The sequence below is a fragment of the Diaporthe amygdali genome, assembly GCF_026229845.1.
Source record: "Diaporthe amygdali strain CAA958 chromosome Unknown NODE_29_length_634662_cov_65_424859, whole genome shotgun sequence".
Taxonomy (NCBI): domain Eukaryota; kingdom Fungi; phylum Ascomycota; class Sordariomycetes; order Diaporthales; family Diaporthaceae; genus Diaporthe; species Diaporthe amygdali.
Genome location: NW_026517049.1, coordinates 67757 through 90995, shown reverse-complemented (window position 1 = coordinate 90995; position 23239 = coordinate 67757). Strand labels below are relative to the sequence as shown.

Genomic DNA, 23239 nt, shown 5'->3' with positions numbered 1-23239 from the left:
TCCCCTTTATTCTCCTCTAATCTATTTAAATTAATTTAATTACATCTACTAGATGATTCAATGTAATGGAATAGGCGAAAGCACTTCTTTAGTGGAATAAATGGACTTGGTATTAACCCACCCACTCAGTTTAGTTCAAATGTAATAGTGTAGTTAGTTGATATACTGTATTTCACACAAATTATTAGCAAGGCAAATGCGTAATTGCATTGCATACTGCATGCTATGGCTGCTATTTACTGTCTTCACCTCCATCACTCTCGATCTACATGCAAAGCCAATCCGCATAGATTCCAGCACCATGAATGAGATCCCCTATGACTACTATTCCGATCCATGCGCTTATCTGCTTCAACCGTCGCTTGAACACGAGTTGCACCTGTACAGGGCCAATACTATAAGCTTAGGCGGCACCATTGTACGCGAGCAGGTTGCTCGTGCCGGAGGGGACTCCGCTGATGACGCCTGAGACGGCGTTGCTTTGAATGTAGCTGCACAGCGCCGCTGGGGTCATGGAGCCTACCAGGGCCAGGAAGTAGGCGCCCAGGCCGGCGACGTGGGGGGAAGCCATGGAGGTTCCAGAGAGGGTGGCCTGCAGTGGGTGTCATTGTCAGCAATGTGTCCCGATAGCCACGGGTGTGGAACTTCTTAGTGAAAGGGAATTCAAACTCACAGTAGCGCTGGTGCTTCCAATGTAGGAGCTGACGATGCTGCTTCCAGGGGCGAGGATATCGACGACGGAGCCGTAGTTGGAGTAGGACGCCAGTGCGTCACTGCTGGTGGTGGCACCGACGGTGCAAGCAGATGTCTCGGAAGCCGGGGAGTAGTTGGCCGCGTTGGCGGCGCTGTTACCGGCGGCAACGGCGAGGAAAACGCCGGCGTTGACGAGAGCGGCTGCGGCAGAGTTCACAGCGGTAGACTTGGAGCCACCGAGCGACATGTTGGCCACGGAGTCGCACGAGCGCGTAGGGGCATCCGACGCTACGAAGTTGATGCCGGAGATGACACCAGAGTTAGTGCCGGACCCGCTGGAGTCGAGCACCTTGACCGCGTAGAGAGTGACCGACTTGGCCACTCCGTAGGTGCTCCCGCCGATGGTGCCGGCGACGTGAGTTCCGTGCCCGTTGCCGTCAGTGTTGCTGCTGTCGGCGTAGTTGGCGAGGAATGAAGCACGGCCACCGAATTGCTATAATAGGAATTTGGGTCAGCTAGAGAAGTCTCGACATATGTCTTGCTGAGACGAAGAGCTTACAGTGTGAGTGGTGAGGATGCCGGTGTCGATGACATATGCGCACGTTCCGCTGCCGGCGGAAGTATCATAGACGTAGGAAGTGAGCGAGAGCGCCTTGTGTGAGATACGTGCCAGACCCCAGGAGGCGGCAGACGCGGTGGTCAAGGCGCGCTTGGCTGTCTCTGTGTGGCTCACTTCCTCAGGTGTGTAGTCAATCTTGATAATGGCATCCTGCTCGATGTACTCAACCTGTTAAGTGAACAATGAGAATCAGTCGAGTTGCTCTTGATGGTGGCTTGCTTTTCGTGTCTATCACTCACGTCTTCCAGGCTCGCAATAGCATCAAGAGCCTCGCCGGAGATTTGGGCTGCGAAGCCCTTGAACTTCTTCTCAGCGTCCCACTCTGCGTAGGCCTCGCCCTCGAAAAGCCCATTGGCATAGTCAATAGATTCCTGGGTTGCATCATCTTTCATCTTGACGATGTACTTGTCCTCGAGGAGTGCCTCGACATCCCGGGGCTTGAGGATAGGGGCAGGGGCACCGTTGCGCTTCTGGGCCGGCAAGGCCAGTGCCAGGGGCAACATAGACAGAATAGCAGCACCCTTCATCTTGATGAGTAGTTCTAAGAACCTGGACTAGTATCGACTTGAGCTGAGCTGATCTGTGTCTTTGCAGGGACGTCGTCGCTGTGAGCTGTGGACTGGAGACGAGGATAACATAGTCACCTTCAAGACTCATCGCACCTCTTTATAGTGATCTTCATTCAACTATTTCCACTTCTACATCACCAACTCACTTCTCTCCTTCCCTTTACAGAGAAGTCATCCGCAATTGCACTATCTAGTTTGGATGGCACCAAGAGTCATAATACTGCGCCAGAACAGCAATCAGGAAGGAGGATCGACAATTCACGGACAGTGGTCTTATCACTATCCTTGGAGGTCGGAACAGTGTCACATAGCACGACGATGTCTGAACTCTAGATTGTACCATTGCATTTGCGGGTCTGCTACGGAGAGGCACGCCACAGTTGCATTGCCGCCATCCACAAGCGAAGAGATAACGGCAGTTTCCATGCATCTGTCGAATGGCGACAGCGACGACGATGCCGAGATAGTAAGCAGCCACGCGGGAGCCAAGGCAAGAGGGTGTGCGAAGGTTGTCAGCAGAGTCCATCGCAACAGGTTTTCGAAGCCGAGCACAATGAGACTATTGATAGAAAGAGATCTTAGACCACGCGTCTCGGCGTCTACGTAGCGATCGCACAGATAGGAAAGGAAAACTTCCTGCCTATCCTGATCAGCATGTCTGGTATATGCAGGCTACGAGTGGTTCCGATTCTATGTTCTGGACGTGCAGGTCAATATCAGAGGGCTTGGCTGTTCTTGGCTCGCAGGAAATGTTACCCCAGGTTTTCTATCAAGGTTCCCATGATAACGACGACATGTTACCTCCGGTCATCTGATAGTGCTTCGCCTAACGGTCAACTTCGGGTCGCTGATGTGGCGTTGTCTTGGCGAGATATAAGCGTTGGATTCGTTGGATGGAGGTTAATACACTAAAAAGACTCATCCGTCCGCTGGGCAAATTGGCGAGCACTAATTGTTGTGCCTTTTGGGGTGGCTTGGAATATGTAATAGACACAGTAATAATCATTGAGCGAGATTGACTGCGTCTGGGCACGATATGCTTTCTCGGTAATGAGAGACCTCACAGTCTATAATTGCTTATTTTCTCTTCTTTGTTTTTAACATCTTGGGGGGAGGGGGTTAGAGGTGAGGGGGAAACATGTTGATGGCAGCACAGAGTCAACCTTGCCAGGGATATATCCATGAGCTTACCAGGGGTGTTTCCCAATCCGGTTTAGCCCCCACAGTTACACTGTGTTTGCCTCCCAAGCGTCAGCTTTTCTGCAATTCGAGGACGCCTAACGAGTCACTTTTGACGTCTCCTCACTTTCGCACGCTCTAGACCTAGGGACTTGCGGTGCACATGAAGCCTGGCCTCGCTTGTATGGACTCTTTTGTACCCGCCAGGTGACATCACACGCAGTCCCCCCTTGTCCACAATGTCAAACCCTGTCTCCACTGTTTGGTTTGACCTCTTTGCAGAGAACCAGGTCTCTGACGCCGAGTCGTGCTTCAAGAGTTACGACGCGCTCGACACACTTGACAGTATCCCCGGCCTCAGCTTTCTCAAGGATCTGGTGTGGGCCGAGATCAGGACATGGGTCGCAAACAACGCCGACTCTCTGTCTCTCATCAGCCATGACGACCTCGACGGCCCGGGACGTGTCTTCCTGGGCGGCATGAACCACGCTCTCAACGACGACACCCTCAGTGATCATCACATCTCTGCCGCAATCAGCATCCATCCCCCGGACCTGCTCGCTTGGCACCCCACCGACACCTCCTACGCCCTTCGTCGCTTCTCTGACCCCACCTCGCCATGCTCGGTTAAGAACCACCTCATGATTCCTCTTGAGGACAAGGCCAACGCCGACCTCATGGAGTATTTTGACCAGACGTATGAATTCATGCAGACAAGCCTGAGAGACGGCCACAACATCCTTGTTCACTGCAAATCTGGCAGATCACGCTCGGTCGCTGTGGTGATCGCATACCTGCAGCGCAAGTACTATGATACAACAATCCGGCCGCAGAACCTTCCCCAGGATGAGGCCCTCGAGAAGATGGCCTCATACCGCGAGGCCGTGACCGAGAGCATTCGAGTCCAACGGCTCCCAGTACTCATCATTATGGAGCGTTTCGAGGACTTGCTGCAGCTCTACGATCTTCAGCTGCTCGGGCACCCGGCTTACGAGCAGAAGCTCGCTAATCTGTTCTCGCCCCCGCCGGCTCCCGAAGGTAAACCAGCGGAGCTGCCGAAGGCTGAGTCACAGACAGAGGCCCCGCAAAGGCCAAGGCTACAGACTCTGAGCTCGACGAAGACGTGGTCAGATATGACACGATCACAGACGATAGATCTAGGGTCTCCTAGTGGGCTGAAGAGGGTGAAGAAGAAGGGCGGCGCGGGAATCCTCAAGCTTGCAATTGCCATCACCTTCTTCAAGAACAACCAGAAGCCGCCGATCGCTGTAGTCGAGCGTTTGTTCGAGGTAAACGAAGCCTACTACTGGGAGATGGAGGGTGCGGAATACAACGACGTTGACTACAAGGACTCGGGACATATCCATCGAGGAATTTGTGCCTTCTACTTCCAGTTCGCCCAGGAATACGGATATGAGCCACCAATGGCCGTCACACTGCTGTCGGACTGAGGACTCAAGCCCATTAGCTTTGAAAACTCACCTAAGGTTAGACTTCGCATAAAAATGAGGCAGTAGTGAGATACTCTAACGGAAAAATGCCTCGCTTGTTGCATCGCATTCACAGAGATCATAGACCAGGTCAGATTGCTTCATGATGGATTTTAGACTAGACTTGGTACATGAGCTAGCTGCAAGAACACGACTTCCCTCATATACACAGCTTATTCAATGACCCTGTTATCCATTCAATGATGAGTTACTTTTGAAATTGCAGAAAGTAGGGTATTAGGTGTACTCCAGATGGTTGTGCATGTCCCATCATGGCAAAGCGGGCATTCGGCCTTTCAAAAACGTAAATGAGTAACGCTTCAGTGAAAGTCACAGCCATTGATTCTGAACTGCGATCACATGGATTGAGACAACTTTTGTACTCCAGATACATTCACCAGTGATCATGGTACATTGAAAACCACCAAGCTTTTCAGCCCTGTCAGTCAAGCTTTGCCAAGTCAATATCAGCCACGAGGCTAATTAAAAGAGATCTACTTGTGACGACCCCGCTCAGTACAACTGCTTGTCCACCTGCATAGGCGTACAAGAACGCCTGGGTCAAGATGCTGCATACTCCACGGTCTTTCTTGTCGGTAGTAGATTGAGGCAAGGCTTGGTTATGATTATGTTGAGCAGCAGCTATCTAGGTACTTCCGAATTGCCACGGCTCCACTTCATTGCAACATCGGCTCTAGCATCAATCACAGCCGCGGGAGGACTTTCCCCGACAAATGCGAGAAGTCCGTCCAGAAACGAATGGCATTGGTCAAAATGAGAAGGTCGAAGGTCGCGGGAGCGCGTGGCCGAGCTCGTGGTGAGAAGATTTAATGTCAGATCGGCTTGATAGGCGGAGACAGACAAAATCGAGGTTCGCCATAATGAGAGGGTCTGCGTTACTACTTGTGAGACGCACGTTTGGCCAATTCGGCATGAGGGACGGGACATCAACATCGCCTCGAGGCTTCGGAGCAACGTCCATGCGGGCGTTACTTAGGCTTCACGGGCCGCATCTGATCTGTAGCTGTGGATTAGATGATGGCTTTTGAGTATTTCAATTTTGGTAATCGATTACACTTGTCGAAGAAGTTTACGGCAGATAAAGCCTGCTGAATCGCATACATGAGACGTTGACTGAATCAGATTACACAAGTAGAACATCGTTTTGGATAATGATGTAGCATTGGTGATGCAAATGAAGTCTAAAGCAATGTCCAATGGCCAACAGGCAACAAAATGCCTGTCTATGGCTCTAAGAGATGTCAGAAGACTCTCAGGTGTCGATGAAAGACTCTCGAGGTCACGCAAGACCTGCCAGGTCTTAGACGACCCTCGTGCATTCGAGTGATACACGCATATCGAGTGAACAACGGGGCACATTATGATCTCTCCCTATAGACCCTCTCCTATATGGAGGTAATTAGATGAACTCGTGATGGGCCTGCCCAGTCGCCGGTGCCAGCCTGTTCGCCTGAACATTTTGCGAATTAAGCCCCATCCTGCTACCCTTCATCTGCAGCCTCGGGCCAGGTCCGGACATGCCGGGAGTCAAGGTCTGGTTCCCGTACTGCGCTGCCCAGTCCACCTCCTCATCCTGCTCGCTCACTTGACTCATCCCGGAGTACGGAACTGCCAGGCCTGGAGGCTGAGTCGTCGCCGGGGTCATAAAGGCCGACAGTTGATCTGCGTAGCCGTTGTAGCTCTCGCACTGGCATGGTTCCATCTGGCAGACTTCACATTGATCCATGGCCAGGCCTGAGTCGCGCTGGTAGTTTTTGTCCTCGTTGTTGGTGGTGTTGAACTTGACGCCCTGCACCCAGTCTTTAAACGGCAGGCGCGGGCTCTCGACCTGCATGCCGCTCATGCTGAAGGTGCTCGATCGCGTCGCTGGCCTGGATCTGCTAGAAGCCGCGGGTACTGCGTCCTGTGAGTACACCGAGGACGAGGAGCTGGCCGGCGAAACGGTCGTCCTCGGCGGGACCACCTGAGTCTGCGACTGCCGCCGCCCCTGGGACTTTGGCGACGACTGCTGGCTTGCACTCCGAGAGTGTACGGTCGGGGCCTTCAGGCTGCTCGGGTCGAAATTGCGCATCGAGAACCGTGATAGCCGCGAAGAATCGCTCTTGGTCTTTTCGGTCGCGCTCGACGGAATGCTGCCCCCGCTGGCGCTGATGCGGCACTTCCTGTTCACTTTTGCCCTGTGCTGCTCAAACACAAGCTGGAACTGGCCGGCCAGGAAGAAACACACGTCTTCGGACTGCTCAGGCAGCAGCTTTCGGAGGCTTTCACTAAGGTCCGCCCTAAGCTCGTTCTGACTGTCGTCCAGCTTCTGCTCCATCTCGACCATCTCGACCACGGGGAGATATTCTTGGCATCCAGTCAGTTTCCTAGGCATGGAATCTGTTTAATGCTACAATTGAAAACTTACCTGAATCTAAATCAGACACATCCTGTGGGAAAAGAAGCTTCCAGATCTGTTCCCAAGAGTGCACACCCTTTCTCGGAGTTCGATCTGCAAGAGTCCGATCCATCTCTTCGGTGATTCCATCCTCGATCACATTGTCCGAGGCAGCATTGTTAGGCTCGCACATCTGCTCCACAGGTACCATGAGATGGTCAGCCAAATCCGACGAATTCTCGAAGCCTGCTTTGCACCGCGGACATGAATGTGGCGACACGCATGCTCTGTGGTAAGTCCTGATATGACGCCTATTTGCATGTTAGCCTGAACCTCCCAGCCTTTGATGATCTTATCACATACTTCAACTCCGCTATGCCGAAGAATGGCCTCTTGGCGCAATGCTCGTGGTCGCGAACATTGAACATCACCGGGTTCCTCTTCCTAAAAGGGCACGAATATGGCCTCGACGCGTCCTGCAACCTTGCTTTCATTCTGCGGCCGCCATTTCCGAAACCATACAGCTGCTGGTATAGAGTTTCCTTGGAATTGTCGTACGCAAAAGGATCTTCCTCGTCGCCACTACTGACGCCATACCTGGTGCGATTGACGGAGGCTTCATGTTCTGAGAGTTGCTCAGACGTCCTGGATTGCGAGTCTGAATCCGCAGCATACGGCTTGGAGTCCCCTGGGCGATACTGTGGAAGAGCCCATGGTGGGTGCTCCCTCTGTACGGTAGTTGACACTTCCTGGAGACAACGGTGCACGGCATCCTGGACCTTGAGCGGCACTGTGGTCTTGGCTGCCTTGACGCCATAGCCCTCTCGAAGGATAGATGCGGCGATCCTTGAAGTGAGTGCTGCACTAGGGTCGGCGTCGACAGTGTCGTGGGGATAACTATCCGTTAGGAAATCCGTCTTAGCCAAAGTACTCTTTCTTCTTCCAGGTGGTGGAGCCATCAGGCTGGTTGTATGTAGCTGTCAATGCACTGCTTCGCGCATATGTGAAGGGAACGTGGTGATGGTTGGGGTTACTCACTCAAAGGCCCGATTTGAGGCCTTCCTCAGACTGACTGATGAGGCCCTGATGGGATGGGTGTTTGCCCTTTTGAGATTATTATTTGCGTCTGGCTCGGTGCAGTCACCGTCCCGCATCCGAAGGGGTAGGCCCAGACTCTGTGGTCTATTAGCAGCCGGTTGGGGCTGGCAAGATGTTACATCGGAGAGTTTTCCTATAGCGCCCTTGAATTGAGAGTCGAGCGCTGCCTGGGTATGGGGCATATTATCCGATGCGACAAAGGGCGGGTCGCTGTCCGTCATGTAGTCTGCAGTATCAAACACAGGAGATGTCGAGCCGTCAAGCGATGGGGCGCGGCTTGCTGAATGAGACGACAGGGTCGACACGGAACAAGTCATATCGGGAATTGCATCTGGCCTTTGTCTGCGGTCTGTTTTCATCCTGGTCCCATGAGATAAAGGGCTTGGGGTTCCCGCATAGAGTGATCGGAGATCCATATTTGGGCGGCGGTCTGTCATGAGTCTGCAGCGCTTCGTAGCCGCCGGTGGAACGGCCCGCAATGTGGAATAGCTGCTTGGATATCTAGAAAAGCAAATTGTACAAGGGATGCATGCGGTAAGAAGCCAGCGATTAAGGAGCAGAAAGATCTCACAGAGACAAAATAGAGCAGGGCGGACAAGGATCGAGCAAGTGGGAAACAAACATAAACACGAAGTCGAGAGACGATGCAGCGCGCAGGCTTTGAGCAGAACTACTCGCCTCGCCCCAGAGCCCCCCGGTCGATATAAAAAGAAACATCATCAAACAAAACAAGAAGGCCGCAACCACCCGCGGGTGGACCATGACCGTGAGCTGGACCTGGGGCGCGGGAGGCCGGCCACCAAGGACCAAGGCCCCAGGGGCTGGTCATCAATCCCCTGTCCAATGAGGCTCTACGCGCCGCCCTCGCCGCTGGCTCCACGAGATTGGGCCCGTCGCAGATGCGTGTAATTGGCCAGGCCGGCCATTTGGCGCTGAGCAATCAGAAGCGCCAATCGCCTTAGCTGCATCTCTCGCAAAAGTCATGTCGAGGTCAGCAGCCCAATCGACCCCGATGGTGCTGATCTTGGATGACGTATCGCGAACTTCGAACAGCTGTTTTTTTCGTGTTCACGCGACTTCGCGTCTTCGTTCAGCTGCATGGAAGCTTCCGTGCTGCACGACGGGAGAGCAGCTCACACTAAAATCGAGTGTGTGGGTAGCACCAGCTGAGACAGTGAAACGGCCTGGGTAAGGGTTGAGTATGGGTACCAGCACCATTTGAAGAGACCAAGTGCTGACATCCCGAAAACACATTTTCTCAATTCATACTCATAAACGCTCGAAGCTGAGAAGACCATGTGTTATTATGACTCTACCTTTTAGCCTTCGTGCACAAAAAGGGTGAGTTGACACCTCTTCAGTTGACGGCAACAAACTTTAATGTCACCCAGTTGAATGACAAATTCCACCTGTAAAAGCCAGGGTGAGAACATCTACACGAGCAAGCCAGTCGGTCATGTGAAGCTGTGTCTCAGACATCATGATTGGACATCAATTCAATATAAGAGTTGAGTGATGGATGATGATAATATTCAAGAATTTACCTTCCTTTCCATGAGAATTAGTGTCAGATTCCGTTAAGCGGAGTGCGAGATCGCCCCAATATTGCTTTGCAACCGTCGTCGAACATTGATTTTGTACTAGTCAATGCCAGGAGAAACTTGTTATTGGTCTGTCATTGGAAGACTGTTTTAGATTCGGGTAGATAGTCATTGGCCTCTTAGAATCTCCCCCGGCGTTGGTGCCTAAGACAACCGGAGCAGCTCAGAACAGGACCATATGGAAGCATCATCATTTCAAGCTTTATCGGTCACTCAAGTATGTCAGATATTAGCGCTATGGCAGAACAGTCAAGTCTTTTTTGACTGGTGTGTTCGCTGCTTATACTTGCAGGCTTTCGTTCATGTCGAGAAAGGGCGATTGGTGGGACCATCTTGGATGTAACACAGAGACATTCCCTTGCATCAGCAAATGCAACTAGGAATGATGGTTACGCCTCTCCAGAACCCCTCTCGATAAGGACAACGTCGCAATGGGGTGATACACATTTGCGCATTAGGTCTTACCTGCGCGTATTTATGGTTTTCTGTGCCCTTTGACACTTCTGCTTGCATTTTGTTCCTCTCACTTTTTCAAAATTTGAACCGGAATACGACAACAATAGCAGAAACGATAGTCACCACAACCTGACACCATGGAAAACACGGAGAAATACCACGGCGCCGCTGCGGTTGAGCCAATCAACCAAGATTCCAGCAGTGACAGCACCGACGAGAAGACAGGGACTGCCGAGGACCGTGCCGATATGTTCCGCATGGGCAAGGTCCAGGAGCTCAGGGTATGTGAAAACGCTTGAAACGCACTGGAAGTGGCTAACACCTGATTTCTATATAGCGAAATTTCCGTTTTACATCAATTTTGGCGTTTACTATGATTTTGGTGGCGTCCTGGGAATGTACACTGGTGTAAGTAGTGGGGAGATGCTAAGAAAGGAACGCTCGCTTCATCTGTGGATCCACGCTGATATGCGCATCGTGCAGACTTGCCAGCATCAGTCTGGTGAATGGTGGAACTGCTGGTTATATATGGATCTTCTTCATATCCTGGATGGGATTCATACTTGTCAATCTTTCAATGGCGGAAATGGCGTCTATGTGAGTGAAAGCCAAAGTTCATACCTGAGCGGCCTGCGGTCGTCCATTCGAAACGCTCAATACTGACCTCAATCCAGGGCTCCAACAACTGGCGGACAGTACCACTGGATATCTGAATTTTCTCCGCGAAAATATCAGAAATTTCTCAGTTACCTGATGGGTTGGCTCTGCGTTCTAGGCTGGCAGACAGGATGCGCCAGCACTTCCTTCATGGTAGGAACAATGGTGCAGGGTCTAATTGCACTCAATCATCCGGACACGTACGTACACGAGGGGTGGCATGGCACGCTACTCACAATAGCCGCTGCTGCCTTTGCGGCATTCTTCAATACCTTCCTCGCGAGACACCTCCCAGCTATCGAGTCCGGTCTGTTGGTGATCCATGTCTTCGCCTTCTTTGGCATTCTTGCGACACTCTGGGCTATGTCACCGATAGCCGATGCAGCTGTGTTCACTCAATTCAACGATGGTGGAGGCTGGGGTAGTCTTGGTGTGAGCACTCTTGCAGGGATCACATCAGGTGTCCTGCCTCTGCTGGGTGCTGATGCTGCGGCGCATATGGTAAGTTCTGTCTTTGGGCTTTATTTTCTAATCCCTTGGTTCCAGTCACTTTCAAAGCATTTCAAAGCTAGTATTGGCTGCTCTCAGTCTAGAAAATCCTTGATGCGTGTTTCATGGACGTATCTTGCTGAGCTCGGACGACGCATCATGAGGCCAAAGCTTACAAAGTAGTGGAGCTCCTCTATCAAGACATGCTGAAAGCAGAGCGAGTGTTCGATGTTACTGACAGACAACATGGAACAGTCTGAAGAACTACAAAGCGCCAGCAAAACCATCCCCCGTTCTATGATTCTCTCGACGGTGGTCAACGGACTCCTAGGTTGGATCATGGTCATTACCTTTGCCTTTTGTCTCGGGAATGTCGACGATATACTGGCATCGCCAACAGGCTATCCATTCATGGCTGTATTCTACAACTCTACCAAGTCGACGGCTTCAGCGACGATCATGTCTGTTTTCATTCTGATAATGATAGCAGCCTCCAACCTATCTGTCGTAGCCACGGCCTCGAGGCAGCTCTTTGCCTTCGCTAGGGACGAAGGCCTACCCTTCCCCACGTGGTTCGCAAGAGTATCTCGCAATGATCTCCCGATGAACGCGATCGTGGTGACGTTTATCACGTCTACGCTGCTGTCTTTCATCAACATTGGCTCGGCCACGGCTCTCAACTCCATCACGTCTCTTTGCACAAATGCCCTGCTCTCGAGCTATATCTGCTCTATAGGTTGCATGATCTGGCGCCGTTGGACTGGCGCCCCTCTGCTTCCAAGCCATTTTAGTCTTGGCCGCTGGGGACTGGCCATCAATATTGCTTCGGAGGTCTTCTTGATCTTCTCGTTCATATTTGCCTTCTTCCCTGTGTCGCCAAGTCCTGATGCAGCAATCATGAATTGGAACATCCTCATGTACGGTGTGGTGATTATCGGGTCGGTTTTGTATTACTTCTTGAAGGGGCGACATCACTACGTGGGCCCCGTCGAGTATGTGAGAAAGTTGGATTGAAAAAGAGACTGGTCAAGAAGATGGAATCTATCAGGTAGGTAAAGAGCGTGTTCGCATATTATTATCGAAATATGTTTATCAAGGTGCGCGGACCCCAGTTATAGGGTGGGCGAGAATAGAAATGCTAGACTCTGGCTACCCGAGCTTTCTCGGGTAACCCTATTGGTCTTGCAAGTCAAGAAGCCATCTAACGTGCTGGTACGTGACTGATCCCATCGTCACGTCCTTCCACGCCATTTCCTAAAGCCGATGTTTAAGTAGCAGTCCCGTACTTGAGAAGCACTGGAAAGCTATTGTCTTGCATCCCTCCATCAGCATTCCACATGAGGGCATATATCCCATCTGTACTAGTTGATTGAGCCCAGAACTGCGATTCCAAGTTCGAGTTATCATTATAGACCAGCTGCGTGGCAAACAGTCCGAAGCCCGTGACAGTGCCGTTCATCTTGCTGATGGTGGCGACAGGAGAAACGCCAACGGAGTTGAAGGCATCCGAATGCATGATGTAGAGAGATCCGAGGGAGGTTCCGTTGGCCAGCGTTGCATTGGCCATCCAGTTTTCGTCGGTGATCGAAGAGCTGCGAATAGACAGTCAGTTTGTCTCCTGAACTTGGTATTGAAGGGTTACGCTCGTGGAAGTTGCTCACAGGGACCATTTAACAGGAGCAAGATTCGCTGCAGTATCTTCGGGACTCGAAGTAATGTAGAGTTTGCCTGGACAGGATCTTAGCATGGTTAAAAAGCGTAGTCGTTAGGGAGGATCTTCTCACTGTCGTTGAGCCCATATGAAAGAGGCCAGTCTGTGGCTCCTTGACCATATGCATAGAGAACAACATCGCTCACAATAGAGCGCTTCATTTTTTCGCCGGGAATGCTCAGGGCTGAGGTCAGGCTCAGTTGGAGCGACAAAAGAGTGACGAGATTGAACATCTGCATGGTGTCAGGTGGCTTTTTGGTGAATGAGTGTCGGGTCAGGAATTGAGAAGGAAGGACGCTGTCAATAGAAAAGAAAGGCCAAAGAGAGTACACTTTTCTTGCAGGAATCACTTGAGCACCGAGAAGGAGGTGCCTGTAGGTCTACATATATCTAGTTGAAGAGATCTAAAGAAAGGCTGTTATTGACCCGCTGATCATTGACCCTGAGGGTTGCGACCTTGGACTACGCATTGTCCAATTTTAGTGACGAGAAAAGCGTGACCATTGCTCATGTTCTCAGATCTCCCACAGCCTTCTCTCTGCGCCGAACAAGGAAGTTCACGAACATCAGAGCTCACAAAGACCCATTTTGAGATACTGTAGCCATTCAGGTACGAAAGCCAGTAAGATGCTCCGCGTTTCATCTCTGTGAGACTCCGAGCCTCGTTGACAAGCGTAATCGCCGGTCGTCATCACTAGCACCCTCCTTGAAATGCACGGGCGATGTCTTGCAGGCCGCGAATCTTCGTCTCCCCACAAGGTGGGCGGGCCGCTGCTCGCCAAATCGTCATTGGCCCGACCCGTTGTCAAGCTTTGGGGGTGGGTTAAGCATGACTTAGATAGCATCGGGGCTCCACTACTCTATGTTGATCGCAATTCAACATTTCTCACTTCGCACCCGGAGCCTTACGTTGCAGAACGTTCATTTTTCGTGCACAGCTCATGATGGGCATTGATGATGAGTCCCTAGGGCTCGACCACGGAGATCAGCATATCACGATTTACAACTCCGACCCGTTCCGTGACGCTCCGGTCCCACAATCCTGCCGCGAAATAAGGCACGGCCAATTGGCCAGGTAAGTCAATGGGTGCAGCAGTGAGCAGAGACACTATGTTGAACGAGGACAAGGTGATAGCAAGAGGCGTCATACGCCTGTGAGGCTGTGAAGTCATGTAATATTCCAACTCAGGTCTCTGCAGTGGATGCAATCCCTGAGCCTATGCCATAGTCCACGATGTTATAAAGCAATGATGCATCCTCAAGCTTTCTGATCGTGAAACTTTGTTCAACAACACTGCAACCGTTCAAAAACCTGTCACTCTTTTGACTGTCACTCCTTCTCTCGCTGCTTTTTTACTCTCTCTTAGGAGAGACTTAATGACATTGCCGCAATGTTCTGTCAATCATTCATTTTATCCTCTCTCCTTGCCTTGCCAAGTGTTCTTGGAGCCGCTGTCCCATCCGACAACTCGAGTTCAGCTTGTGTGAACTCTCCTTCAACTCGATCATGCTGGTCTGAAGGCTTTGATATTACAACGGATTATTACGAGTCGGTGCCTGACACTGGTGTCACTCGAGAGTATTGGTTCAACATCGAGAATGGCACCGCAGCTCCAGACGGCATTGAGATCCCTGTAATGACCGTGAATGGGTCTCTGCCTGGGCCAACAATCATCGCTGACTGGGGCGACTGGGTCGGTAAGGATACCTATGGAAAATACTTCAACGAGCAAAAAGAATTGTACTGACCGACTAACTACTCAGTCGTACATGTGACCAATTCCCTCCAGAACAACGGCACTTCTATTCATTTCCATGGCATCAGACAAAACTATACCAACTACAACGATGGCGTCCCGAGCGTGACCCAGTGTCCAATCGCTCCTGGAGACAGTTTCACCTACAAATGGCGCGCAACCCAATACGGATCCAGCTGGTATCACAGCCACTTTTACGTCCAGGCCTGGGACGGTCTCTTTGGCGGTATATTGATCAACGGCCCGGCAACTGCGAACTACGACGTCGATCTCGGCAACGTGATCTTGAATGACTGGTACCATGTATGTTGCATTCCATTTCAATTTTCAATTTGTTCCGATGCTGAAAACTGTGCTAGGATACTGCCGACAACTTGGCTCTGCAGGCGTCTATCACTGGACCCCCAACGGCCGCGAACGGTCTGATTAACGGGACCAATGTCTACAACGAGACCGGTTCTCGCTTTGAGACGACTTTTGAGGCCGGGAAGAGGTACCGATTCCGGCTCGTGAACGCAGGAGCAGACAACCACATGAGATTCATGATCGATAACCACACTCTCGAGGTTATCTCTACGGACTTTGTGCCTATCGTGCCTTACAACACAACCAACCTCTCAATTGGGCTCGGTCAGAGGTACGATGTTATCGTGCAAGCCAAAGAGCAGACCAGCGGCAACTTCTGGCTTCGCGCTATCCCGCAGGAGTCGTGCTCTGACAATGACAGTGGTAGGTCCCCTTCCCCCGAGCCACGCGTCTATTGGAAAAGTCACGCTAATTTGCTTCTGCTGCTATAGCCGATAATATCAAGGGAATCATCAGATATGGCAACTCGACTGACGATCCAACAACGTCTGCGTACGATTATACCGACTCGTGCAGTGACGAAGAAATGACCAACCTGGTCCCCTACCTTAGCAAGGCAGCCTCTGACAGCTGGGACGTTGAAGAATATCAAGACGCTGGTGTTCAGGTCACAGAAAATGCCTTGCTGTGGACCATGGGTGGATACTCTTTCCACAATGAGTGGGACTATCCCACCGTCCAACAAGTGCTTGAGGGCAACGATACGTGGACCGACAAGCAGCGCGTGTTTCAGCTGCCCGAGGCCGACAAGTGGGTGTACATGGCCATTTCTTCGGTCTTCGCCGCCGATCACCCAATCCATCTGCACGGTCACGACTTCTGGATCCTGGATCAGGGGTTCGGAACATGGAACAACCAGACAACCAACTTCGTTCTGGAGAATGCCCCGCGCAGAGATGTGGCAATGCTTCCTGCCAGCGGTCACTTGGTTATTGCTTTCAAGACTGACAACCCTGGTGTAAGTACCTTGAAGAAGCCCTGTCCAAGACCTAATTCTGCTTGAACCCGTGCTAACTTGTTTTCGCTATTCAGGCCTGGCTCTTGCATTGCCACATCGCTTGGCATACGTCTGAAGGTCTTGCTGTTCAATTCCTAGAGCGAGAATCTGAGATGATGAGCGCGGCTGGTGTTCTGGACGGTGATGCGATCAATGGGACCTGTGCCAACTGGAGTGCTTATGCCACTGACGTCGACCAATTCGACAGTGGGGTTTGAGGGTAGATCGCGGGCGCTGCAGGATTGACCATGTGCAACGGCAAGCCTCGCTTCTTGTTGCAATTCTTATTATTTCTTTGGTGAATTGGAGTAGGGTTGAGTAATACAGGCACAGTCGGAGATGAGCTTAGCTATAATTACATTCGTTCCCCATGTATTGGTCCTACAAACATCAATGAGGTGTCGATGTGCGCTTTCAGAAATACCTTTGATCACCTCCACGGGTCCTCTCCCCACCATCTGTCTTCTCCCCACGGACCTACACCGGGGCCTTTGAATATTTTGCCACCTTTCCACACCAATTTAATGTTATCCTTGTCTTGAAGCACGCGGACATCTTCGACAGGGTTCGCCGTGAGGCCGAGGATATCTGCCTCATAGCCAACCTTGAGCTGGCCAGTCTTGGGCGCCTGCGCACCCACCGTGAGCGGTCCATTTGCCGTGGCTGCCTTGATCGCTTCGAGGTTGCTGAGACCAGCTTGAACAGCATACTCGAGCTCTATTGCCATATTGACACCAGGTGGCGTATCAGTTCCCATAGCAAACGTACATCCTGAATCAATTGCCAACTTGTAAGCGGCTAGATGATGCGCGCCGCAGAGCTTTGCCTTCTCCCAAGTCGATGGGTCCAGTCCCTCTCCCCCGGTAGAGAGAAGGTACTCTGTGATAAGCCTGGTAGCCACGTAGATAGTTCCAGTCTTTTTGATCAGGTCGATGCACTCCTGGTCACCAAACGACACATGCTCCACGGTCTTCACCCCGGCTTTAACCGCCGCCAAAATGCCCGCCTTCGCATGGACGTGTGCTGCCACGGAACGGCCTTGCCTCGCTGCCTCTTCGACGATGACTTTGAGCTCCTCATCACTGAATTGTGCGTACTGCACTTCATCGTCCCTGGACATGACTCCGCCAGAAGCCAGGATCTTGATGCATTTCGCGCCCCTCCGGATCTGCAGTCTAACTGCCCGGCGGCACTCGTCTACGCCATCGACAACACAACTCATGCTCTGCCCAAAATGTCCTGGAGTAGGCTGCATGACCCCGAGGTTCTGATACACGATCCCAGCGGGCAAGTTAAAAACGTCTCCATGCCCGGCAGTCTGCGACAGGCAAGCGCCAGCTGAGTAGATGTTAGGGCCCACGATCTCGCCCTCGGCAACAGCCTTTGCCACTTCGCACCCGAAGCCAGCTACGTCGCGCAGGCTCGTGTACCCGCGCTGGATTGCCTCCCAGCACCCGCGGGCAAGACGCGCGCCGCCCGAGGCGGGGTGCATCGAGATGAAGCCCGTGAAGCCAGGCCCCTCCTCGCCGGTGATGCTGCCGCCTCCGAAGTGGACATGGACGTCCCATAGCCCGGGCATGAGATACGGGACGCTGTAGGAACGATGCGGTGATGAGCTGTACTTATCCGGGATGTCAGACTGTTGGCCGATCCATGCGATAATCTTGTTCTCTATGACCAAAGCGGCATCGCTGAAAGGTTCGCCGTCACCTGGGATCAGAAGACCGGCTTTGACGATGGTGTAGAACTTCTTCTTGGTGGAAGCGATAGCGGCGGCATCTTGAGTTTGGATAGGCGCCCGAACAGTGAGCCCGTAGGCTGTGGAAAACATCTGCTGGGGGAGGCGAGACGCCACCGAGGCGTTGCTCGTAGTACGCAATGGCATACCCACAGTGGTGTTATCGGAACCTCCTTGGTCGCCGGCAGAGTCCCCTGGAGCCGCGACTGGCAAGTCTCGCCTGTGTGTTTCAGCTGTCCGCCTGGTCATTCTGGTTGATTAATTACATGCAGTCCGGGAATCAGCGATGAAATAGAGTTGAAAGAGTCAGTTAAGGACACGGAGTCGAGCACAGGTGTCAGCGTTCAGGTTGTGGGGCTCGAAGGATGACATGGATCTGCGAATGGAGTTGGGTATGTATATCTGCCGCTAGACCCCTGACGGGAAGGTGATAAGAAAGAGGAAACGAGTATACCAACATCAGAGAAGTTCGTGCCGCTAGCATGCAGCACCAACTCGGTACCCCATGTTTTGTACTGCCGGACAGCCCACACTCTGCCAATGTTCAATGACCGTGCTACACAAATCGGCATCCAAGCATTGCTATTTTCCATGTTTGGAGGGATCACGCGTTGATTCTACCCAACACCTATGCTGTTGAAGTGACTTCAGTACATGGAGCTTCAAATGGCAACGAATGTATCAGTGCCACTGAGAACCATCTCGGAATCAGTCCGGTAGCCCTATCCGGAGGAATTCAATTCAAGCTTGAAGCTCAGATCAGCATCACCGGTCTGAAGTCCATCAGAAAACGAGCAAGTGGACCAAGCCGGTGCCTACTTCCTCACTCATAAGCCATCAGGAGTTGAAGGGATGCTTCAATGTCCAAATTTTGGAAGGAACCGATCTGTCGCTTCCAAAACTTGGTGGGATGGGGGAACAGGTGATAATAATGAAAGACATTGCATCACGTCTTCGGAGATATCTCTCTCCATCCAGACACGCCAGATCATTGCCCCTCACATCAAATAACTGCTTTTGTGGCCTGAATTCTCTAGCAAGTTTCTTGCAGTATTCCATATCTATTGTTGCTTTCATTCTGTGTCCTCAGATACTGGTTAACGCGGAGACAAGAATGCACAAGCAAGACCTCCAGACGAGCATCGTCGGCCTATCCCGTGAAGCCATGGCAAAGATTCTCAAAGATCTTGCCGCTGATCCTGATCTTGAAAAACGTATTGCGGCTTCCGTGGAGCTGTCCCAGGTAGGTTTAAAGACGCTCCATTACTATTGACACGAGTGCTGAACGGGGACCCAGCGCTCCCAGTCTTTCGCTTTAGGCAATGAACCAACCACTCAACCCTCATTCCTCGACCGCGTCTCAGAAGCAATTAGGGGAAAGCTCCAGCTTGAGACAATTAAACCCAGGCCGAAGACTGTTGTTACCGATGTGCGGGTTTGCCGCAATTGTCGCGCCTTATTCCGGCTAAGAGACCAAAATAAGCCAGCTGTCGACTGCGTTGGCCATCCTGGTGGGTGAAGCTTCTATATATCAAAGCCAAGGTCGAACAGGACCTGTGGATAGACCTCTTCTAACCACATGTTCCGGCAACATATAGGCAAGCAGGAGGACCTTGAAAAATTCCTTCAGGATGAGGAAGTCCAACAATTGAACGAGCGCTACGTCACGAATTGTGGACGATACTACGAATGCTGGACTTGCTGTCTAGGCGGCCCTAGAGCACCAGGTTGCACTCGACTCGAATACCACGTCTGCTCCCACCCAACATCCAAGACTCAGTAAAAATCGGAACGTGCAGCAAACAGTCTTCAGGGCTGCTGTCAGTAAGATAGACACGCGTGAAGTGAGGCTCATTGAATTTGAAGCTCAGAAAATGGAAGGGGGGGGATCCCAAATCATGGTGTGGTAGACTTTCGGCTGCTGGACCGCAAGGGCCGGGGGAATTGCCACAGAGCCTATAGAACATTATCAAGTATCACCAATTCTTGAAGCTTGCGTCTTCTGCACTGATTGTGGCTCACGATCATTGCGTTGGCTTTTTGTCAGTCCATGCAAGCCATTTCTCTATCTCATCCTTATTCGCATAAATATGTGTACAGCAGGCAGGCAAGATTTGCAGCATCATTGCACGCTTGCAGCATGCTCGTGGTGATGTGGCCGGTTCTGGCCCCCACTCGGCCCAGGTCCGTTGACAGCGCGCCAGCGTCGGCAGAATCCTTGTAGCCAATGGGACTTGATGACAGTCTTATTTCTCCTTTGCGAGCTGTCACATGGCAAATGAATTTAAATCAACGAGTCTTCTAACTCTATTGTCGGTGTCGCGGCCTCAGCTTATCCGGTGTATCTGCTCACAGAGGTAGTCAGATATTTATGAATTGATGGACTGTGGGATTCACCGTCTCCAGTTGATCGACGAGCCTTAGCCGCTGAGGCCCACTAAACGGGCCCCCGTGGCGGTCTCGGCTGCCACGGTGGTTTGCCCGCGATTCAGAGATGAACCAATGCACATCGGCCCTGAGGTTGCATCGAACAGTTCAGCTTGAGGGGACTAGCCAGCCATTTTCCGACCAAAGCGGCATGGCTTCCTGCAGTGCGACCCCCATCACGGCTCCTTTTGTCAGGCCCATTACCAGCAGACTCTTTTTTTGCACTTCTCCTCTCGCAGAGCCTCATTGCTGCGCTGGCCTCTGAGGGGTTTTCTCAACTACGTTCCAAGATAATCAACCCATCATGGCCAATCTCTTCCCCAGATGCCGAGAGACACAATGAAAGGCCCTAGGCTCGGGCCGGGCCCGTACCCAGTCCGGCAATGGTTGACGGCTTATTCGCACGGGGACGTCAACCGGCACCAAGTCCTGGATGATTGGAGACGGGGTACTGATGGCTGGATGGTTCAGGCTCCCAAGGCGTATGGATACACACTCTACCCCTTTTTGGCTCGGATCGTGTTCTGACTTGACCTCTGAGACAGTGGCCCGTATTTGATCCATGTCAGATCATTGGCAAATCAATGGCCGCACCTGGAATTGCTGGCCGACTTTATGGACGTGGGCACGCATCCCATCAGATGGAACTCGAAAGCGCCAGGCGGGTACCCTGATGACCCTGCCGAAAGAGGTATGTCGACTATGCTCAGACGCACATGATTCCCAGACAGTCGACCAGAAGACACCTCGAAGCAGAGCAAACGTCGGCAGCACTTTTCATTGAGTTTGACTGACACTTTTGCGTAGATGAATGTAGACGCAAGCGCATGAGAAAGACCAATGTGTGTCTTTTAGAGTATCCGCGCCAGGGATCCGGCGTGGAGACCAAAACATTCAATGATTCTACAGACCTCCAGGAATTCCTTTCCGACATGCGCGAGGATGAGTCCGTCAAAACCAGACTGTTCGTGGTGGAAGACTTGTCTCGCAACGTTATCGAAGCCCTTGGTTACCACTTCAAGATTGATCCGTCTTTCTTTCGGGAACATATCGTGGACTATGCGTGGTACAATACCAGTAGGTTAATCTGTGTACCTTTTCTCTTTATGTTTCATGGTCCCGCATGATTGCTATTGTCATTACTACCTGATCGTTCTAGCCCCATATTCACTGGGCTAATCGAATCTATAGGCGACTGGTGGCGTGATCCACCTAATCTCGACATAGTCTCTAGGGGCCAGAACTGGTTTCAACTTCGATATGTGAGGGCAAGGAATTTCCTCAGCAACTCAGAATTTCAAGAAGGCGTCGAACAGTCGAAATATTTCAACGTCTTCCGTCGCTTGGATCGCGATTTCAACAGTAACAACTTCTGGGACAAGCACGGCAAGGATGAGGCCAAGGTAGGACTCACTCGGAGCAGAGCGACATGCTGGATACAGAGCCCTGATAAGAAGGCGGGTGGTATCACGTATGGCATACTCTTGCTGGATCCAACCGTCAGGGCTGGAAATCCCTTGTGGCTCAAGCATCGAAACTGGGCACGGACACCGCCCGTAGGGGAGCCCATCCCGAAAGAGATGCCTCCCAGCGACAACTTCTTTGAAGATTTCTTATATTGGGCACGCAAACCCGACGTTTTCAACTTCCAGGAGACTGGGAACTCTTCGTCACCAATCTGTGTTCCGACGCAAGCCCTCTTGCATCTCGTCTGCAATGAGTGGCTTACCATGGTCGACTACATTAAGACCCGTCTCAACCAAGTCGACTGGGGCATCGCCTTCCCAGACGACTTCCTGGAGAAGGAAGAGCAGATCGACGAGCACTTGACAAAGCTTCACCACTGGAGACGAGTTGTCCCTCTCTACCGCGAGATGATCGCCGACACGTTCCTGCGCGTGTTCCGAGAGACTGCACACCCGAACAAGATGCACCCTGGCCGAAATATCCACGAGCCAGCGCACAAGCCCGCCAGTGCCTTGGCGACACTGATGAACACTGAATGCATCAATGCATACCAGCAGGACTTTGCCCTTGTACTTGGGTACATGGAAGAATTTCAGGCCCGGATCGATCGTCTGACAGATGTCGTCACCGCCGTGATCAACATGGGTGATTCACGGCGAGGATACAAAGACAACAAGAATCTGCGTAAGTCAACTATCTTTTCATAAGCTCTTCTCCATTGTCCGTAAACAGTTGGAGCTTTTTATATGGTCAAGATAGGTTTCGTAAACTTGCAAGCTAACACGGCGAAGAATGGCTCACATGGCTGGCGACTTTCTTCATCCCTCTCAGCTTTGTTGCAACGCTGCTATCAATGACGACAGATTCCATCGAAAATCTGGGCCCAATCACTAGACTTTGGGCCATCGTGGCAATCCCTGCCGGACTAGTGATAATGATTGTAGTAGGCGTATTCAGCGTTGCCAAGTGGAGGAGGGCGATCAGAAAGTTCTGGTCCGAATTCCCGTGGTTCGGGGAGAGCCGACCTTTCAAGCCAAAGAGGACCTGAGATGAATATTTACTGGGGTCCACTGCATGGAGTGGTTCTCAATGCCAGAATGTTGCGTCGTTACGTGTGAGGGCGGAATTGGTTATGGTCATTGATATTATGACATTACGATTTACGACTGCATTATATAGAGCGATATTTGCTACTTGAAGGCGATGAAGGAAGAATGCATATTGTCTTTTTTCCTGGCTCACTCGGAACCTATTATAGCAGAGCGATCGATCCATAGTACATCTGTAGAGGTACAGATAGAACGTGCGCATGCGCAAAATGCTATAGCTGCCTGTTGCGATACTGTTCTGGACAAGACAGATGGATAATCGAGAGCCATATGGTGAACAAGAGTGACGACGTCTAGGTCATCAAAAGTCGGTCTACACTTGCAGACCATGCAATTATCTTCAAAAGTGAAGGCGAGTAGACTCAATTTCACTCGAGGGACAGTAAACTTAAGAAGCAGAGACTGCTCTTGAATTGTG

The 23239-nt window shown here is 51.6% G+C and overlaps 9 protein-coding genes across 9 annotated transcripts; 4 read left to right on the top strand and 5 right to left on the bottom strand.

The window, feature by feature from the left end:
* Positions 1 to 403: 403 nt before the first annotated feature.
* On the bottom strand, positions 404 to 1839 carry J7T55_004294 (cuticle-degrading protease; the record flags this gene model as incomplete). Its single annotated transcript, XM_053131933.1, has 4 exons — positions 404 to 592; positions 674 to 1186; positions 1253 to 1480; positions 1552 to 1839. The coding sequence occupies 4 exons, from the start codon at positions 1837 to 1839 to the stop codon at positions 404 to 406; spliced, it is 1218 nt and encodes a 405-aa protein (XP_052989908.1).
* Positions 1840 to 3299: 1460 nt separating this feature from the next.
* On the top strand, positions 3300 to 4511 carry J7T55_004293 (dual specificity phosphatase; the record flags this gene model as incomplete). Its single annotated transcript, XM_053131931.1, has 1 exon — positions 3300 to 4511. The coding sequence occupies one exon, from the start codon at positions 3300 to 3302 to the stop codon at positions 4509 to 4511; it is 1212 nt and encodes a 403-aa protein (XP_052989907.1).
* A 1459-nt stretch (positions 4512 to 5970) lies between these two features.
* J7T55_004292 (uncharacterized protein) lies at positions 5971 to 8363 on the bottom strand (the record flags this gene model as incomplete). The annotated part of the gene is made up of 4 exons (XM_053131930.1): positions 5971 to 6917; positions 6979 to 7259; positions 7312 to 7845; positions 7987 to 8363. The coding sequence occupies 4 exons, from the start codon at positions 8361 to 8363 to the stop codon at positions 5971 to 5973; spliced, it is 2139 nt and encodes a 712-aa protein (XP_052989906.1).
* A 511-nt stretch (positions 8364 to 8874) lies between these two features.
* On the bottom strand, positions 8875 to 9264 carry J7T55_004291 (uncharacterized protein; the record flags this gene model as incomplete). The annotated part of the gene is made up of 2 exons (XM_053131929.1): positions 8875 to 9099; positions 9184 to 9264. 2 exons carry the CDS (start codon positions 9262 to 9264, stop codon positions 8875 to 8877), a joined length of 306 nt encoding a protein of 101 aa, XP_052989905.1.
* Positions 9265 to 10240: 976 nt separating this feature from the next.
* J7T55_004290 (uncharacterized protein) lies at positions 10241 to 12263 on the top strand (the record flags this gene model as incomplete). The annotated part of the gene is made up of 5 exons (XM_053131928.1): positions 10241 to 10384; positions 10441 to 10511; positions 10587 to 10700; positions 10778 to 11261; positions 11505 to 12263. 5 exons carry the CDS (start codon positions 10241 to 10243, stop codon positions 12261 to 12263), a joined length of 1572 nt encoding a protein of 523 aa, XP_052989904.1.
* A 253-nt stretch (positions 12264 to 12516) lies between these two features.
* On the bottom strand, positions 12517 to 13199 carry J7T55_004289 (uncharacterized protein; the record flags this gene model as incomplete). Its single annotated transcript, XM_053131927.1, has 3 exons — positions 12517 to 12841; positions 12911 to 12977; positions 13034 to 13199. The coding sequence occupies 3 exons, from the start codon at positions 13197 to 13199 to the stop codon at positions 12517 to 12519; spliced, it is 558 nt and encodes a 185-aa protein (XP_052989903.1).
* A 705-nt stretch (positions 13200 to 13904) lies between these two features.
* Positions 13905 to 16298, top strand: J7T55_004288 (uncharacterized protein; the record flags this gene model as incomplete). The annotated part of the gene is made up of 6 exons (XM_053131926.1): positions 13905 to 14035; positions 14399 to 14658; positions 14725 to 15020; positions 15077 to 15446; positions 15515 to 16041; positions 16116 to 16298. The coding sequence occupies 6 exons, from the start codon at positions 13905 to 13907 to the stop codon at positions 16296 to 16298; spliced, it is 1767 nt and encodes a 588-aa protein (XP_052989902.1).
* Positions 16299 to 16510: 212 nt separating this feature from the next.
* Positions 16511 to 18067, bottom strand: J7T55_004287 (amidohydrolase; the record flags this gene model as incomplete). Its single annotated transcript, XM_053131925.1, has 1 exon — positions 16511 to 18067. One exon carries the CDS (start codon positions 18065 to 18067, stop codon positions 16511 to 16513), a length of 1557 nt encoding a protein of 518 aa, XP_052989901.1.
* Positions 18068 to 20584: 2517 nt separating this feature from the next.
* On the top strand, positions 20585 to 22760 carry J7T55_004286 (uncharacterized protein; the record flags this gene model as incomplete). The annotated part of the gene is made up of 5 exons (XM_053131924.1): positions 20585 to 20727; positions 20791 to 20936; positions 21053 to 21322; positions 21437 to 22396; positions 22504 to 22760. 5 exons carry the CDS (start codon positions 20585 to 20587, stop codon positions 22758 to 22760), a joined length of 1776 nt encoding a protein of 591 aa, XP_052989900.1.
* Positions 22761 to 23239: the final 479 nt, after the last annotated feature.